The 19,037-nt window shown below is 39.2% G+C and overlaps 1 protein-coding gene across 12 annotated transcripts in view; it reads left to right on the forward strand.

The window, feature by feature from the left end:
- Positions 1-19,037, forward strand: part of GALNT7 (polypeptide N-acetylgalactosaminyltransferase 7) — an 87,866-nt gene that overhangs the window by 38,091 nt on the left and 30,738 nt on the right. For 10 of the 12 annotated variants that reach the window (XM_085545105.1, XM_085545100.1, XM_085545102.1 and 7 more), the window contains one exon: positions 12,079-12,536. The exons of the other annotated variants lie outside the window; for them this stretch is intronic. In XM_085545105.1, the coding sequence (XP_085401231.1) occupies positions 12,478-12,536 (59 nt within the window). In that variant the 5' untranslated portion in view covers positions 12,079-12,477. The remainder of the gene's footprint in view (positions 1-12,078; positions 12,537-19,037) is intronic. 12 annotated transcript variants of the gene reach the window in all.

Here is a 19,037-nt window from a genome sequence, read left to right on the forward strand (position 1 = left end):
AAGCAAAGCTATGAAATAGGTTTTGACATTCCTTGAAGAATTACAGAATTGCAGGAGCTGGGAATGAGATTAGCAACTGAGTCCGGTCTCCATGCTAACGCTGGTTCCCTGCAGTAGGTCACAAGTAGGCATCCAGATGGGTCTCCATATCAGGAGACTCCAAAACCTCTCTGGGCAACCTGTTCCAGTGCTCCATCGCTCTTACCATAAATAAGTTCTTCTGCATGCTTGTGTGGAATTTTGTATGTTCAGGTTTTAGGCCATTGCTAGTTGTCCTATTACCACACACCGCTGAGAAGAGTCTGGCCTCATCCATTTGCATCCCATCTCCCTTTAGATATTTATAAACGTTTATCATTTTGCCCTCAGTCTTTTCCCCAGGCTGAACAGACCAAAGTCACTCAGCTTTTCCTCATACGGGAGATGCTCCAGGTTCTTTGTCATCTTTGCAGCCCAATGCTGGAAGGCATGGGAGAGGGGGAGGATCACTTCCCTCAGCCTTATGACCATGCTCTTTTTAATGCACCCCAGGGTATCGTTGACCTTCTTGGCTTCATGGACACAGTGCTGGCTCATGGCCAGCCTTTTGCCCATGAGGACCCCAGGATCCTTCTCTGCAGAGCTCCTCAACAGCAGGTCATCTCCTAACCTGTACACATGCATGTAGTTATTCCTCACCAGGTGTAAGACTCTACATTGCCTTCTGTCCTCTTCACAGAAAAACAAGAAATGTCATCAACTGTATGTGTTGCAGAAAGAGGAGTCAGTTTACCATGATTGGTTTCGCTGTTCAGAAAATTGGCTCTTGCTACTTCGGTATTCTCACAGATTTAATTTATTGTTTTTACTTTATGCTTCCAACATATATATATGATGTTAAGAATATTTTTAATGTAGTTAAAACAGATAAGAGCATACCTTACTGCAACAATTCAGTAGGATATAATTGCAATTTATCAGCAAGTACCACACAAACTCTCTTTGATATCCTGCACAGAAAAGATGCAGGAAAGAAAGATCAGGGAAAAGTGAGATAAAACACGATTGATCAGAACAAGTGATTTCGTCTTGCTTGTCAAGCAGTCTGCAAGGTAATTATTGTAAATACTCCGAGCCTCCCAGATCTATTGGGACTTCAGATGCAATTTTCAGAAATGCATTTTAGACTACGTGTAATTTTCATGCGATGCAGCTTTGGCTTTGGCTGGCTGTTTCTCTGAGAAAGCTTTCAAAATAGTAGGGTTGATCAAATTGTGAAATGCAATTTAAAAGAAAAGACAGAAATAGGCTGTTGTAAAGCTTGAGAATGGTAATTGTATTCCAAGATAAATGAAAATCTAATCATGCCATTTGTTTCTTAATAGCAAGAAATATGAAATGAAATTGACAGATGACTGAAAAATTGAGACATACAAGATACAGCACAGAAGCCTGCATCCCTTGGTCAAGCACATCCATCAGCGGTGGATTTATTGTATTGTGAATGTAGTTTACTCACTGAAGTATATAAAACAGATGCCTGATTTTTAAATATCTGTCTGTCTCAAAACATTGAGGCATAAAGTTCTGCAGTCCTTCTCTACTGGGTTTGACTATTGCAGTGCTCGTGGCTGATGCCTGGGGATCTGGAAGACATGAGATTACTTGAAACGTTAGGATTTATGGGAATTTTTGTTTATTTCTCAGACGTCTTCCCTGTGGATAGGGGAAGAATAAAGTTGGTTATTTTTAATAGCAAAGCTTTGGGTTATAAATTGTAACTGCGTGGTCTCTTAAATTTCATAATGTAAATGTTAATTGTTCAAGTCTAGAAGAAACCGCCAGTGTGTTTCTTTACTCAGTCATTCTTACGGGTGCCTTCTATATTTGTCATCCATTTCACTGCGAAAACTAATGAAGTTGATTGCCGTGCAGTTTAAAGTATGTGCATATGTGGCTGGAGTGGGATACTGCTATAGAAACAGCAAAACTACCTGAATGTGCTTATAATAAACTCCCAAGTTATTAATATAACATCACTTTTTTATTTCTATGTATTCAGGATCATTTGCTCTCAATTTTTGTTAATTGTTAAAGATGAATAGTCCAAGAGATCTGCAAGGGATGGAGCTAATTTTAGCTAGGAAGTAGGACGTGCATTCTGCTAGTCTCAACTGGCAATGTGGAGAGAGGTGGCAAAGCTCGGATGAAGATCAGTGTTGTTTTGTGTGGTTTCCCTTAGCAAAAAAACCTGGAGCTATGGACCAAAGGTCATGGATGAAGACTTGGTATCTGTAGGCGTTTTTGAATTTTACAGTCCACACTGATTGAGATGGTGTATTAAGGAACTGTCCACTTTGTTCTTCATACTGGTAATTTTTTTGGTCAAGCACTCATCTGGAGAGAAAGATTGTGGATGGTTGTCTAATTGTGTTTTGAGGATAATGGCTGTTTCAGAAGTGCAGCTAGCTCGCACCTGTGCTAGCATTTCAGCTTGAATGGATGTGAATCCATTGCTTCTTTCTACCTTAGATCCTGGGGCAAGGGTTTTATAGGCCAGCAAAGCATAGGTTATTTGAATTGTTATGAAGGAATTTATTGTATCCCAAGTAGGTCTCCGATTATTCCACACTTAGAATAAAATTAATAAATGCCTTTATCTTTGCTCTATCTTACTCGTCTCAACTTAAATGTCGAGTTTTCTGTTTTGTTTGTTTTTATTAAAAAATAAAAATAATATAATATAAAGGATTTTAGTTTATCAGGCTGCATTATAAAACATTTTGCTTATGAGATTTTCTGTATTGTATGGTCCAAAGCCATGTCTTGTAGAAAAAAGGCTACTGAAAGATGGAGAAAAAGCAGTATTGAATTTGAATTTGAATTCAAAGATCTTATATGCAAGTTGAAGGTCTGAGTTGATGTTTTTCTGTTTTTTGGAAGATTTCACCATTTCCAGATGTTATGTGAATCATTCAGCACTGTTTTCAAAGCCTGGTCCAATATGTAGGATTGCTCCAAACCACACAGCGATGTGCAGATGGCAATACTCCTAATCACTTGGAGGAGGGAAATGGGGGAGGCAATTTTGCACCTTCTGCAATAAATAAATTACATTCTTCCAAAGGGATTTGCTGATTATTAAGTGAGGGTATTCAGCTTTTCTAGATGAAACAGCTGGAAAAAGTGTTTACCTCCAACTTTTTTCCCCTCTAAAACAGAGTAAGCGATGACACCACCTTAATCAAAAAGACTGTAAACAAAACTGGAAGTGCTACCTACGCTTTGAGAGAGATTAAAAGGAGAACAGAAGGTTGCTTTGGAAAAAAAATACATAAAAACAAATGTTTACGTAGGTGAGTGATGATAGTATTGATTAGAATCAGCCAGAATTGTGAGCACTTGGAGATTTTCCACAGCTTTCATTGCTCAAACAATTTTCTGAAGTTGGCTGTGCCCTTAAAAGTTACTTGCTGCATTTTTGTTGTTGTTGTTTAAAAATGCATCCTCTTGTCCACTGCTTTCTTCTTTCTCCAATACCTGCTGCACTGTTTTTCCAGCACTTTTTGAAGCATTTGCTTAAGAAGCAGGTTACCTTGCTGAACATCCTACACAGTAAGGTGCCTGGTGTGATGCCTCCAGGTTGGAAAGTTAAAGAAAAAATATTTTCATGAAGCTTCTTCAAAGAAAACAAGGTTTAATATTAGTAAGTGTGTGGTGTCCTTCCTATGAGTAGATAAAGGTTGTTGTCACTCAAGTAGAGAGTTTTTAGGATGAGAGGGAAAATTGAAAGTGATTGGGTGTTTAGCAGAGTTTCCACTCACAAGGTTAAGACAAGAAACTCGACTTTGCCTTCCAGAGACAAGGCTCAGTATCTCGTGGGCTCTGCTTGCCTTGAATAGTTTTGTTCCCTGCTGCCACAACAGTGTGATAGCTGTACCTCAGGACTTGGTGTTCTCTTTGTTTTTTGGCTTCTGCATGGGATTTGGCTTTCTGAACATCTAAATTACAATGAGGTATTTCAAATAGCTGAATTTAGCAAATGAGTCAACTGGTATACAAATTTTCATTTCCATGTGTGTACGGTCTCTAGTACAGCAGCCTGCATGGCACTTCCAAGGATCAACATACAGAAATACCAGCCAGGTGCTTTTTGTCATTCAGATCTGAGTCACTGCCACCTCTGCTTGAGAATGAATTGGGGACTGGGGGTGATGTTTCAGTTTGCAGCTGAAATACCATCCTTAAAACATGCATTATGAAGAGATGTGTCTGAGCAGAGGAAGGAAGAAGGGTTATGGGTATTTACAAAAACCAGTTGATGGTAGATACAGTGGTGGAGCACAGTCTCTGGTTCAGCTATTTCTTGATTAGACTCTCCTTAAGTGCTTAACCTAAAATAACCTACTTTGTGTGATGTCCGGTATTTGCACTTCACGATTTGTGTCATGTTCCATTAAGAAGAGTGAGGTGGGTGCCTTGTTGAGCCTTCTTGGAGAGGGTTTTAGGCTTCAGGATAGGGCAGACAAGGAAAGAATGAGGTTAGCTTCATAGCACAGAGGAGAGGCTGAAAAGAACAAGAAGCAAATCTATAGCTGGTGGGAACAGACATCTCAGGAACCAGAGAGAAGAAACTGTACTACAACAGAGAAAAGATAATTAACATAGTCTAGAATCAAAACATGCATGAAGAGATGCAATGGATTCGGATATTGTTGCTTTTCTGCTCTTTTGTGTACCACTTTGTTGATCACTTTACCTTTCCTTTACTGAAGAATTTAATTATTCTGGTGGCAATAAACTTGTAATAAATTCTTGGTTTTTCTAATTTTAAAAGCCTCTTTGTCATCTTTGATGACATGTTTGCTCTGTAAGGAGAGTACATGGCTCATACTTCTGCCTTACCCAGTGTCCTCTGACAGCAACTTTTATTCTGCAGCAAGCAGCTACAAATGGTTTGGTTGGTGTGTTATTTTACTGCACAAGCTGCTTTCTATTTCTAGAATGCAGGAGAGACTAAAATATAATGTGACCTTCGGTACTAAAGCAGTCTCGTTAGTAGTTCAGTTTAAGAATATCTGTGCTACTTGAGTGATTGTATTCTTAATGGTGAGAGGCAATGAGCTTAAGCAAAGACTGCCACAATCTGCTTATTCATATATTTATCTGCATTTTTCTGTTTTAGATCTTTTTAATCACTATTTGAGATTGTGTTGCTCTCCGGAGCTGCAAGGAGATAAACACTGTGTGTGATTATCTCCACAGATTTCTCCGAGATCTCTTAAGCACTGAGTGAGGTAAATCCTTGACAAGGCTTCTTTTATACGATGTGATTATTTATGTATAAACTTTGACATCACGAGAAATGGAAAGGTGGGACATGTAAAAGCCCAGTAAGGGTTGAACATTAGGCAAAAAGGAAGGCAGGTTGGGGAAACTGGCTCAGTACTTCCAAGCAGTAGGCACCAGTAAAAATGAAGACAGAAGAAGATTGTTATTTTTAACTGTAATTTGTTCTGAAACACTCAGTGACCTTTGTGCAGGCAGAGGAGGCTAATTGTGAAGCTACCTGTAACACAGGAATTTAAGAAATATTGAAGTTCTCCCAAATGGATCATGTGAGATAGGCAAGGGACATATTTTTTTTCCACTGTCCTTTCTGCTCTTAAAATCCACCAAAGGAGGTAACTGGAAGTGAGAGCGCAGGAGCAAGGGCATGGGTAGAGCATTAGGTGTCCAAACAGGGCTCAGCCATGTGAGGATGCTACTGCTGTTCTGGAGCTGAGGCAACAAGCACATAGCATGGCCAAAGAGGGTGACAGCAGCATTATTATCTCAGAGTTATCTCAGTTCTCCTTACAAGTGAGGGATAATATTGCTGGAGAACCATTTACATTAAACGGGATGCTTATATGGCTATCTTATTGATTCATCTTGATGTAGATGTGTATCTCTAAACAAGGTACTCTGCAGATAAATGGGTAAAACTTGGGATTTAGGCTGTTATTCTCTGTAATACTTGAGCAGTCAAGTTATTTCAACTGAAAATAAATGTTAGTACATTGTTAGAAATTAGTATCAGTGACTGTATTTGCAGTTATGCCACAAAAATGAAAGGGCAAGAGGCAGTCTCCATTTGATTTGATGCCCAAGGGCCTCCATAGCTTATTAAAGTTTTGAATGCAGTGACCTCTTTAAACGCTGGCCACAAACCAAGGCAGTATTCAGGCAGTAGCCTGTAGCCACTGTCCTAGAGGAGTGCCTCTGCTGTGACAAACTAGATCGTATCTTTACAAAAAATCCAGGAAGACAGGAAATGTTAGATAATATTTTTGCTGTGGGAGCTCTTAGAGTTACTGTGTAACCATTAAAAAAATCATTAATTATTGAGAAACTGAGCATTGTCTTCCTTAGTGGCCTTCTACCACTCATAGGTTCAAACAACAGCAGGGATGACCTTGGACATTAGTGAGTATTATTAGATTTTAGACTCATTACTAGGCAACATTAACTTGTTTTTGCGAATTCCTTGGGATCAGTGATAGAGGCTCATGTTAACTAACATGGGCCACTCAAAACTTGAACAGGAAATTCATTCAAACAAATTTGTAGTAGTACAACATCAAACTTTTGCCAAATTCACATTCTGACAAACAGTTCCTGTCTTTTTTTTATGTATGTATTTACTTATTTGTTTGGAGGGAAGCTGGGAAGTCACTTGCCTTTTTGTAAGCAATGCTCTCCAAATCAGGAATATCACATTAGTATAGAAAAAAATCATTCATTTTACTTCCCTAAGTTGTTCTCCCTCAACTAATTCATCTTACGCTCCGAAGTTAAGTTGTTTTGCCTTAACTAATTCTGGTAATTTTGGGACACAAAGATACTGCTAATTTTTTTAACTATTATTATTATTTTCCCCAGTAGACCGTGATCCATTAATTTCTAGTGAAAGCTGTTAGTTATTTCTGTCTGAATACCAAGCAGAAGTGTAAATACTAATGATTATCCTGTGTTCCTAATCAGAATAGCACATAAAAAGAGAGTGGAAAAATTTTCCTCAGTGTTGTTAACTAGCAATGTTATTACAGGTATCTGGATCTGGCAGAACAGTTTCCTTTTGAAGAAATACTTAGGAACAGAGAAAGAGGGCACAGAAAAGCAAGCTAAACCCAAGACACTGATGGCTAATGAGTAATGCACCAGGCATCAGTCAGATTGGCAGTTGCTGTAAAATTTAAGTGTGTGAAGGGGGCGGTTGTCCTCCTTAAAAAATAATAATAATAATTTACATTACATCCTTCAGGTGTAATGTATGTACACTTCAGGTGTAGTGTAGTACGCAGCAGTATAAGACTTTCTGAGCAAGTCTTTCGCCAAAGCTGCTTCTGGCCCTTACATCTCAGTTATACTTTTAAGTTGTATAATGTTTTGAATGAATAGAATGTGCGTATGTGGGTGTAGATATATCAAATGTATGTAATTTAATGCTCTCTTTAAGGCTCTTATTAATACTTTCAGAGGGTTTTTTGTGGCATGTAAGCGGCTTCAGTCCAGGTCTTATGTGAAATGCTCCAAAAAGTAGATTGATGTGGTCGCATTCCGGTAGGTTTACTTGCTCTTTGGAGATACCATCATAGTAACATGTTTGTGGTGTTGTGGTAAGTTTGTCCTGCCTGCCAAAGCTGGTTGGTATAATGCAGCTAATCAAACCAATAGGTTTGATTTAGTTCTTATTAAGTGCTTTTTTTTTATGTGTTTGGTTTTTTTTTCCATTTAGAATTTTTAACAGAGCAAAAATCTACTCTGGGTAAGTGGCACTGGTTGTTTAATGGACTTTGGTCTTGTCAGTATATCTGTCAAAACTGACATAAGAACATAATGCTAGACTTAATGTTTTCCTGGAAGTGTTGGTAATGAATACTTTTAACAGTTTGCTTTTTCATTTGAGTTGCACCACGTACCCAATTACAGTGATTTAGCAATCTGCTATTTTTACAGGCATGTGTTTTTAAACATCAGAATTTTTCTATATATTTTTCTCTGTTTCTACTGTTCCCATAAGGGTTCTGTTCTAAGGTTGCACAAGCTGTAAAAGTTACTGTAGGAACTACTGAGAGGCGTGGATTTTTCCTCCCCCTTGTTAGCAGCAGGTAGGGCAGAGTCATGTTAGAGGCATGCCTGAGAACAGCATTGTTTTTGTATCTTCTCAGCATGAGCCTAATCAATAAGGAAATCTTTGTGGATCCAACTTGTGGTTCTTTTCTCTCCTTTTCCTAATTGAAGAAATCAAAACAACTCCCTCTCATTTACTCAAATAATTGGAAATGCACAGCTCTAGTATATTGTATCAGGACCTCTCGCTAGTGGTCTCATTTCCCCAGTAAACTAGGAATATGGCTGCATTAAGTTGAAGCAAACAAAGAAAAATATTGTAAATATGATGAAATCTTTGCTGAAGTACCAAACTTAAGCTGAGAGCTGTGTGGTCTCTCTCTCAGTTACTCTGACAGCTTCTTTCTAAAATACTTCATTTTTTCCCCTTTGTTTACTTTTAAATCTTGTCACTTGCACAGAAGAGGAACTTGCATCGGGGACTTCTGAGAGCTCTTGATTTATCCCCAGTTAAGTCTTTCAACTCTTCCTTATGGTAGGAAAACATGTTACTTGTCTTTCATGGTGTAAATGCATCCACAGACAAAAGGTTTTAATTTCCTCCAGCCTTAAGTAATGAGTATATTGCAGTATTCTCCTTCATTATACCTCTCTTCATTTTATGGACATCACTGATTTTTGTCTAGATGAACAAGCTGCTTTTATAGACATGCTTTTGAATTAGTGAACCTTTTTTTTTCAGCGTGATAATCTTCCATTCTATAAATGAAACAAATCCACTTCATTTTTCTTAACCATCAATTTGTGCTTTAGACATTATTTCATAGGACATGAGGGAGTTGCCAGTCTTGAACTGGTTTACTGAAGAAAAGCAGATTATGCAACTTTGACATTTTCCATTTTATTGCCAGTCAAAATCCCAGCCCTCCTGTCAGCTGACCAATCCTAAAGCCTCGTGGAGGCCTCTCCCATTTCTTTCTTTGTGTAGTGTAGTAATATGTTTCTTTCCTCATAACTTCAATTTCCTCCTTCTCTTTTGCAAAAAGGAACGACCTCATTTGCAAAAAATCACACCAAATATCTCACTTTTACCCACGTCAGGGACTGACTGTGTTTATGCCATCTCAATATTTCCAAAACAGCCATTGCAGTGACTCATACATAATCCTTTTGAGGGCTGAAAACAGCATCTAAAATACAAAGAAGGTTGAACCAAGCTGGTTATTGAAAAACTTGCAGAAAATCCTACATTTAGCATCTCAAAGAAAAGTGTTCTGTGGGGAAAAAGCAAACAAACAAAACCCAACCATTTCTACATGGCTGCATAGAATCAGCTATATGCACATCCTCGGTGAAGACATAATGAGACTTCTGTTGTTCTTTGGTGGTCTTCAAATGTGAAAGTATTCTCAGGTTTTTGCTTCTCTTCCCTCAGTTTTAGAAAAGCCAGGAATGCAGGTGTGTACTGTGCTCAGTTCTCAGACCTCCCTGTACATTATTGTCATGTACCTGTGTGTGGGCAGGTGACACTGTGGTGCTTAGGCCCACAGCCAACACCTTCCTTCAGGTTTGTCACAGGTGCATAGAAATTGGAAGAAGAGGTGAGTGTCTCTCTGTGTGTAACTTTCCTGTTCTCTGCAATATTTTTCATCCCTAGAAAAATACGTTTAGGAAACAGTAAATAAATGCATTATAATGCAAATGGTGCGTAAAGGTTATAATGTGATACTAGGAAAGCTGTGGTTTTGATTACAGCAAAATAAATTACTTTGAGAAGTGTTATGCATTAGTCAGAAAAGGAGCAAAGTGGAAGCTTGTAGTTATTTTATAGATAGTGAAAGTGGTGTGAAAGGTTATTTAATATTATACAGGCCAAAGGAGTAAGAAATTCTTGTCTTATTGAGACTAGTGTTCCACCCAGCCCAGGGGGACAAGCATGTAGGTCTGGCTGCTTTCTGTATTCCCTTCCTTTTGGACTCTTCCAGCATCCACAAGGATTGGATTAGAGTTTTTAGGAGATGCCTCCCTGCCTAATCCTTTTGCTGTCCATGTACAGATCAGTCACCCATTACTTTGCCTTGTCCCCCATTGAATTGTTGGTACCATCCCGGTCCACAGTTTCCCATATGGCATATTCCAGTGCCAGTGCAGAGAACTTTTTTGATTGTTTTTGTTGTTGTTATTGTTACCATTTTACAATATATATATATATATATATATATATATACAATATATATATATATATGAATTTAGTCAAATTCAAGCCTCTAGTTTGTGTCATTAGAGTCAACAGTGTGTTTGTGTTCAATTTATCCATCCCCCCTCATGATTTTCTGAACTCCAGAGATGTGCCCCTCAGCCTTCACATCTCCAAACTGCAGAGTCTCAGCCTTTCTGGCTCTATGTCCTGAGGTACCACAATGCTTACACTTCGTTCTGATTTCTCTGTTTCTCTAGTCTCTAACTGCTTTGTGTCCTTTTGAGATGTGGAGGACTAAATACTATCAAAGATGTGAATTCATGAAAATTATATGCTGTCAAAAGCACTCTTCTTTAAGCATCCTTTCTGATGATACTCATTATTTTGTTGGCTTTTTCACTGCCTGTGCACTTGGAGTAGAAATTAGGTGCAAGTTTGTAAGGGCTGAGTGCTCAAAGTGTTCTGACAGTTGAGTGGTGGAGTTTTCATGTTGATTTGTAAGGCAAGTGTGAGGAGATGTATTTTGAAGAGTCCTCTTGAGACTTTTTGCTTCCTTGCAAAACGTGCTTTTTCATGTGCTCTCTTATCCTCTTTTCTCTTGTTGCCTTTTGAGAGTTCCTTGAAAATGGTGAAAGAGCAGAATAATGTTAACACTTCTGCATTTTGTACATCTTTCCTGTTTAAACCAGAGAAAGCAGAGAGGTACAGTATTTCCTGAGTAGAGAATGTTATTTTGAATTTGAGCCACTCTGATTCCCATTGTTACTGTGTTGCTCTAGGCATATTTTATTGTAGATTTTTGTTATTTTCTGAAGAAAATGAAGAATGGTGTATGAGGTAAATACTGTGATGTAGCAGCCATCAAGTTAAGATTTTTTTCTTGATAATGTATTGTAGTGATTCTACGTGATTCCATCAGTAGAGGATGTCCTTCTGGTCTCTTTTTTTTTTTTTTTTTTTTTTTTTTTTTTTTTTTTGTCTTTTCCTCTTGTATTTGCAGCTAGGCAGTGAGATGTTGCTGAAATCCATAGACTAAAAATCCATAGAGGACATCTGTCTTACTTATAAGTAGATAATTTTCCCCAGAAGTCTGAATTTTCACCAATGTATTCCCTTCATTCTATTAGTCAAAAGTACTGGGAAAAACAGTGACTGTATTTTTTGGTACGTGTTCATGGGTGGGGCTGATGTAACCCAGCTACTTCACGCTCAGCCACTCAGGGCCTTTCTGCCAAATTTCTTTCAATATCACCCTTGTTCTAGCCCCATGGATCTTGTTGATCACTGAAACTGCCAAGGAGTTTCCAGAATCCCAGCCTTTCTTCTCAGTGTGAACTTGGCATTTTTTTGAGAGGGTGCTGTAAAGTTGTAAAGTTACTTTAAACATGGGTGCACTCAGCATCAGTGCCTGTGGCTGCTGACTTCAGCCCCAGGCATGGCTTCCATGGCTGCATAGCAGGTCAGAGAAGGACTGCGGCTTGTTTTTGCCTTCAGCTTACCTCACAGCTCTAAAACAGAACTGCTGTTTCAGCAGAGGGAATGCTTGTGGGAACAGTTTTTGGGGTGAGAAGGACTTTAGGCCTTTAGCAGGACCCACTCGCTCAGGTAAGTGTGGACATGGTCCAGTGAAGCTTTCCAGCAGCTGCTAGCATTAAGTGTTCATTCAGCCCCCTAGCTTAACATATGTTTAGTATCAACTCTCAGTTTCCAAGGTACAAGATTTGGGGGAAAAAAGAGTAATACATTTATATGATCTCCTGCTGTTTCTCTGTGTGTATATATAGGATGACAAAGAAGCCAACAGACCCTTGCCAAACAAAGGAGAGCATGGACTAGGAAATGAGAAGTTCAAACCTGTTGTACCTTGGCCTCATGTTGAAGGTGTGGAAGTGGACTTGGAATCCATTCGAAGGAAAAATAAGGCCAAAAATGAATTAAATCAGCATGGTGGTGGTGATAACAATCAGCAAAACAACATCCAGAGGGAGTATCTCACATTTAAACCTCAGACATTTGTATATCGAGATCCTGTTTTACGACCTGGAGTCCTCGGTAATTTTGAACCCAGAGAGCCTGAACCTCATGGAGTTGTTGGTGGCCCTGGAGAGGAAGCGAAGCCATATGTTTTAGGACCAGATTACAAAGAATCCGTTCAAGCCAGCATAAAAGAGTTTGGGTTTAATATGGTGGCAAGTGATATGATCTCACTAGATCGAAGTGTTAATGACTTGCGTCAAGAAGAGTAAGCAAACTTTTTGTTTTCATTTTGTTTTTATAAAGCTGAATTATTTTCTTTCCATAGATCGTAATCGATGCTTAAAATAATATTAATTAGGCCAAATATTTAAGACTTCTTGTCCTGACAGGCAAGAGTGCTGTATATTATGCTAATACTGCTCCAATTATTCCTTTCATAACTGCCTAATCTATGTTGACTTGCCTCTAAAGTAATCCATTTTAGTATTTAATTGCATAATTTGGATGTTCAGTTCCCGGCAGTCTTCCTTGTTCTATCATCTCTTTTTAATCCACAACTTCTTAAGATTTGTTTTTAAGTAAGAATGCATTTTTATTATTATTATTATTTCATGCTGAAGTTCCCATAGTATTGTTTATTTAGATATAGTTTTGTGATGGTACTTTAAAAGAAGACCCAAAAAATACTGTTTCCTGTAAACATTTTTACGTAGTTACCTGCATTAACAAAAGCATATCGATATGCTATGATGGAGGTTCGGTTTTGGAGCTAGCACTGGAGCAGTCTTCTACTTGCACTTCTCACTGCATTTATCACAAAGAAGGAAAGGGGGATAAAAAAGTTCTACTTGCCATGGGGTGTGTCAACTTCACTGTGAGGGGAATTCTGGGAAGATATTAATATTTACTCTGTGTATAATTTCCAACAGGTTTCTACATTCTCTTCTGTTCTTTGTTAGATGCTGGAGCCAAATTTGCTTTCAGGCTAATCTGCATTTGATATTATTTTCCTTGTTAAATATCAAGGAAAGGTCCCTGAGCAAACTGATGGGTGGTTTATTTAGCCTGTTTTGCATTGGATAGAAAGGTATATGAATTTAAATATAAAATAGGTTTCTGTTCTCTCCAGCAGTGGAGTTATGTCATTACCAGGGTTTGGTGCCAACATCTGGATGCTTCCAGCTCTGGCATCTGTCTATTTGTGTGGCTGTTTATTGCTTACCAAGACTTTGCTATGGCCCTTCATAAAGGGTGTTTTTTCATGTCAAGAGGTCAACCTGGTGAGCTGTTAGTCTGACTCATGCTTCTGCATGCACTGCTGCTTGGATTTACTACCCATTGTTAAAATGAATGAAGTACACAGAGTGCAGGACTTCTTTCATACCACATTCCTTGGGTGACTTACTGAAGGTTTCCACCTGCTTGAAGTCAGAGAAGAGAAACGAGTCTGTCAACTGATAGTGGAACAGGAATGTTGAATTTTACAGTTTCCTCCAAGCACACTTGAAGATAAGTCTTCCACAGAGGTCAAAGCCAGCAGCTTATATCAAAGTTAGGCTTTATTGTTTAATATCCTAAGCAAGCAAACAAAGCAGCCTGAAAAAATATGAGCAAAATACATCTTTCAGGCAAATTTATGTCAAATACTTGATATGCTTGTGGTTATCTTACATATGTTAAAGATTTATTGCTATCCCCATGTGTACCCCAGGAGAGGCAGAAGAGAAGGAAGGCAATGCAGGATTGGTTGGTATTGCTATATGCCTTCAGGTATCAATGTATTCACTTTCCTGATTTTTCCCCTGCAAAACATAGCAGGTTTCCTCATGGATGCACCATTTATTTTTCTTCCACTTGTCACCCTACTGATCCATTTAGTAAGTCCTGAAGCCGTTTTGGTTGGTCAGACTGGGCAGCATTCACTTCAGTCCTGCCGAAGAACAGTATAATCATCCTTTCTCAACTACCAGTATCTTAGCATTATTAAGTCAGTAAGATATTTCAGACAAAGGCTGGATTATTCACACAGAGACGCTCCAATCCAGGTGGGCCTCTTGTCAGCCTTCTCCTTGGGGCATAGACATTCTTCAGCATCACCCTAAGCAATTTCGTTCAGGGAAGGACACCAAGTACTTCCCCAGGCTGCACTGGCAGGAGTGAAACAGCAATTTAAGAACTGTTTCTCTCAGCTTAAAAGACATGTAGCCCCATGAAGGGGTATTCAGTCCTGCTGTGGTTAGATTTGTCTTTTCCATCTGGCCCATGGCCAAGGAAGGTGGTTTGCCAACTGCCATTACTGATTCAGCAGGAACTTTGTTGCTGATTGTAGACAGTCTCAGTTCCTCAAAAAAAAAAGCTTAAGTTTTGCTGCCTCCTGTAGGGAGGAATAATGTTGGCTGGAGTGCTGAAGCAGTTTGTTGAGTAATATTGGCCTATTCCTTGGGTTAGCAATGTGAATTCCTACTTTGAGTTTCTTACCAGTCTGTTTTGAGGTTGAAGGCAGTCGCTTCTGTTGGCATGGGGAACTCTGATGGGTTTAGGTGGAGCAAGACTTCTTTTCCCGCTTATTTCTGGCTGCAGAAAGGTGGAGGCAGGTCTAACAGGCCCCCATCCAAAACCTCTGAATGGTCCTTAAAACTTGGTGATTTTTACCATCTTTGTGTTTTTTGTTGTTTTTTCTTTTTTTTTTATTCTGACAAGTTCTGCCTTTTAAGAGAGTTTGTATTCAATTCTACATGTTGTTCTGAATCCTAGCAGAACTCTGATAAAACCTTAGCTTTAGGGAATAAGGTCATTAATTTATTTGTTCCCTGGGTATGTCTGTGATTGGGAGTCTGCACAGAGATAATGCTGAATAAAAACAGAGCAGTAAAGAATCTGGATGCTGTTGGATTCAGGATAAACAGACCATGCTAGGGAAATAGAAAATGGACCTCGGCAAGGGAGAAATGCATTCAGGTACAAGGTATGTCCTTCTTCACTGAAGAGAGTTATTGGTAGGGAGAGCAGCAGCAGAGTTTTTGTTCCCAGCAGGCAGAACACTAATGCAGAATACAAAAATAACGTAAATAGATATAAATGTTGTGGGTCTGACCAGAGATCTGTTTTCTCATTTTATTTTTTTTCTCCATTGAATGCTTGGGAGAAATCATACAGGAACGGAGTAACTTTAATTCCTGGCAACCAGCAGGCCAGGGCTTTGTGAACCAGGAGTTGCACCAGGATCATCATGCTCCATGGACCTTTTTCTGTGCATGTAATTGTCTTTTAAATGCATTTGTGCTCTTGAAATTCATTACATTGTGAATCAAAGTCCCTTTCCAGGCTGAAGAACACAGTGTTTGCTTAACCTTTCCTCCTGGATATTGTCATGTACCTCTGTTATTCTGCCACCCTGTGATATGAAAATATCAGCAGTATCAGCATTGAGCTGCTATGTCATTGTTTGGTATTTCTTCTTTATTATTCCTACCACTGTTTGCCCTTTCATCAGCCTTCAGCTAAAACACTCCCAGAGCTGCTTGTGTTCAACTCCAAGACTTTTTTGAGTGACAGTGAATGGCAAGTTCAGAGGCTGCCTCTGAGTGCTGTGCTCTTATGCTTTTTGTACACTCACTTGTGATTACACTGGGCTCTCCTTATGGCTCATTGCCTGAGTAGCTCCTTGAATTCTTCTGCAGCTTCTCACATTTCAGTAGAGACGGCCTGGATTTTAATAGGCTGTTACAGACACAAACTCCCTCCACTGTGAGCAATATCCATTCATTCCTGTTCCTTAAGCAGCTACTGATCTACAAAATCTTCCATCTTATCCTTCTGTACTTTGCTGTAGGCCTTTGCTTCTGAAGAAGCCAAAGAGTCTTCGTCAGAGGCTTTCAAAATTCAACAGACTCACCCAGATCCACGTACTTTCTGATTCCTTTAAAAGATTAATAGTATGTTTCTGTGGCATGATTTACTTCAACAAATGCTGTGTTTATGGTGTTCTACTTTTGTTCTTTATTATTCCCTTCTGCTCACAGCATTGGAATAGGATTCAGTGGTCTGCTGTTCCATGAAACCCCAGGGCCCTTTTGTAAAAATCAGTGTCAGACTTTCCTTCATCTGTTTTGTTTGATTCAAGGCTGGTCAGCAGTAGTTACACACCACCACTATTTTGACAATTTGTGTTGCATTCTTTTGGAAATACTGGTATTCTCAAAAAATAATAAATTCAAATACAGTTACACTGTATAAAGCAAATAATCGAGTAAAAGCTAAAAGCTATCATGAAGTATCACTATGTGCTTGCTCTGGTTTTGTATTTTTCCCTGGCTACCTGGTGTTGGTCACTGTTGAGAGTTCAGTGTGAACATTTAAGTTAGCTTTCCCACTTGTGAAGTGATCACTCTTTATTTTGATCATCTACCAGCCCAGCAGGCTTTCTGGCAGGCAGCCTATCCTACTTGTGCTGTTTGAAAAGAAGTATTTCAGTAGTGGCTTTCATACTTCAGTAAGGCTTTCTCAAACTTTTTTTTTTTCCCCCCATCTTTCTTATTGTTTTCATTCAGTTTGCTTGAATTAGCATTCATTTCTGTGTTCCTTTTTGGATACCACCCAGTTTATTTAAAGAACAACTCCTCCTCACTGCTAACAGCACCTGACTTTTAATCATGCTGCCTTTCCTCATTCCTTTCTAGGCTTTTAATTAATTTATTTATTTATTTGTTAAATTATGAGTAGTTGCAAACAACACTCTCAGCTTCTAATATGTTGTCTTCGCAATGCTACCTGAAAGCATTTTAACCAGCTTACTCAGTCCTTTATATTTCCCCTTTCTAAGAGAAAGTGTTGCTCTGACACCTCTTGTTTGACATTGGACTTTAAGTCATTGTGGCTGCAACTAGAGCGTGGATCCCAAACAGATTTATCTTTAGCAGAGCGCAGTGTTGTGCTAGGACTAAAAATGTGTGGCTGCTCTTGCATGCTGTCTGTGATGCTGCCCTCTGGCAGCACTAACTAGTGATGCCTACAGCTGTTGGTTTTGGAGAACAGTTTGGATTTACCATCTCCTTTGAGGCAGTTGAGGTCTCTTGCCTGTGGCTTCTGTGCTTCCAGGTGCTGCAGTTCCTCCTGGCTTGTTATGGTGGATGGCAGAGACCTGCATGGGTGGCCAGTTCTTCCCACTAGTTCTACTGATGGCTTCCCTTGTCTTCATCCGTGTCACTTCTGAACTCTAGTAATCTCCATACCTGGTTTATTTAGTAAAAGCATTCCTACCTGGATAAAACTGAACAGTGCCAGACGTCTCACTAATGAATTAAAAACAAGCTACTATTCAATTTTCTCATCCAAGAACTGAGTCTCTGCTTCTTTATTTGCCACTGCCTAGAAGTTTGGTAAATCCAGCTCTCATCTTTCTCTTTCCATCTGGAAGCAGTAAATAAATGTCTGTGCCCCCTCAGCCTCATGTCTCAGAGTACGAGATACTGAATGAGCCCTCAGGACCAGCCTCTCCTGTTTTCCTTCAACTCTTTTATTTTGTTCTTTGATATAACTAAAGATAGGAAGAACAAAGCAGGCACAGTGCTGGCCAAATGGGCTGTGACGTTTGGAGCTGTGCACAAAAGCCTAACCGAAGAGTCCTATGCTTGGAAAATTGGTCTTCTAATTCAATAGGTTTAAAATAGAGACCAAAGTGAGTTGATTATCCCTCTTAGAAGTCAGATATCTGTTTGCTTGCATGAATTCTGTGGCTAATTGTTAAATCAATGAAAATGTTGTATCTTCTTATGAACAACAGTTGTACTACAGTGTGGCTATAAAGCAGAAAGTCTTATATAATATTCCCAGTAAGTATTTTAAAAAGTACATATAAAAAAAAAACATTTAAACCATACCGTGTGGTCACCATGCATTGGCCACCTCCTGACTGGGAAGAGCCAAACTGCATTTGGTTTTTTGTCATTGTCCCAAGTGAATTTTTACCTAATGATTGTTATCCCCACTGGCTGTCCTTAGTAGCTAGTTTGCTGAGGGAGAAGGCATTTAATTGAAGCTAGAAGCTTTTTACAGTCAGGTGTAATGATGTGCCTTTGGTAGAACCACACTGGCTGTTCTCAGTCACTACCTTTCTCTTGTTTTTGGAATTGGCCATTTGGCAGAGCTGTAACACCTGAAATCATGAGCTTTTCTTGGCAGATGTTAAGGAACTTTAAGTAGTGGCTTCCTTGTGAAAGAGAAGCAAAAAAGCTGAGGAATCTACTCTGTGGACAAAAGTGCTGATGAGTATGAACGTGGAGCTCTGAGAAGAGGCTGTATGGTACATGGCTCATTACAAAACCTGCTCCTGGTTATACAAGACCAAAACAGTGCTAGTTGTTCCAAAGAACCTGCATTTTATATTGCTGCAAAAAGACATATCTACAGTGCATGAATTGCAGTAGTCTCTCCTGGCAGTTTCTTTTCTCTCAGAAGCACTAAGAAGCAATGCAGAGTTTTCTTTATCGAGTCTGTTTTCATAATGGAATATCCCCATCCGTACTGGTGTATTTTGGCTGACCGAAGTCACGCTTACTGTGCTTTGGATTGAAATTTAGGTGGAGATTCACTCATTAAGTCCACTGTAAGTGGAGCTGTTTGAAACTCCCTATCTGTCCTATTAACTGACTTTAGTTACTGTAGAGCCCTAAAGCCAGGGATATTCGCACTGTTGGTCAGCTTTTTGCCAGGGTAATTATCTGTGTTGTCTGTAAGTAAAGGTGAGTGCTCAACATTCTTTGCTCAG

Source organism: Coturnix japonica, chromosome 4 (assembly GCF_054131305.1).
Source record: "Coturnix japonica strain WE chromosome 4, WE-NBRP24, whole genome shotgun sequence".
Lineage (NCBI taxonomy): Eukaryota > Metazoa > Chordata > Aves > Galliformes > Phasianidae > Coturnix > Coturnix japonica.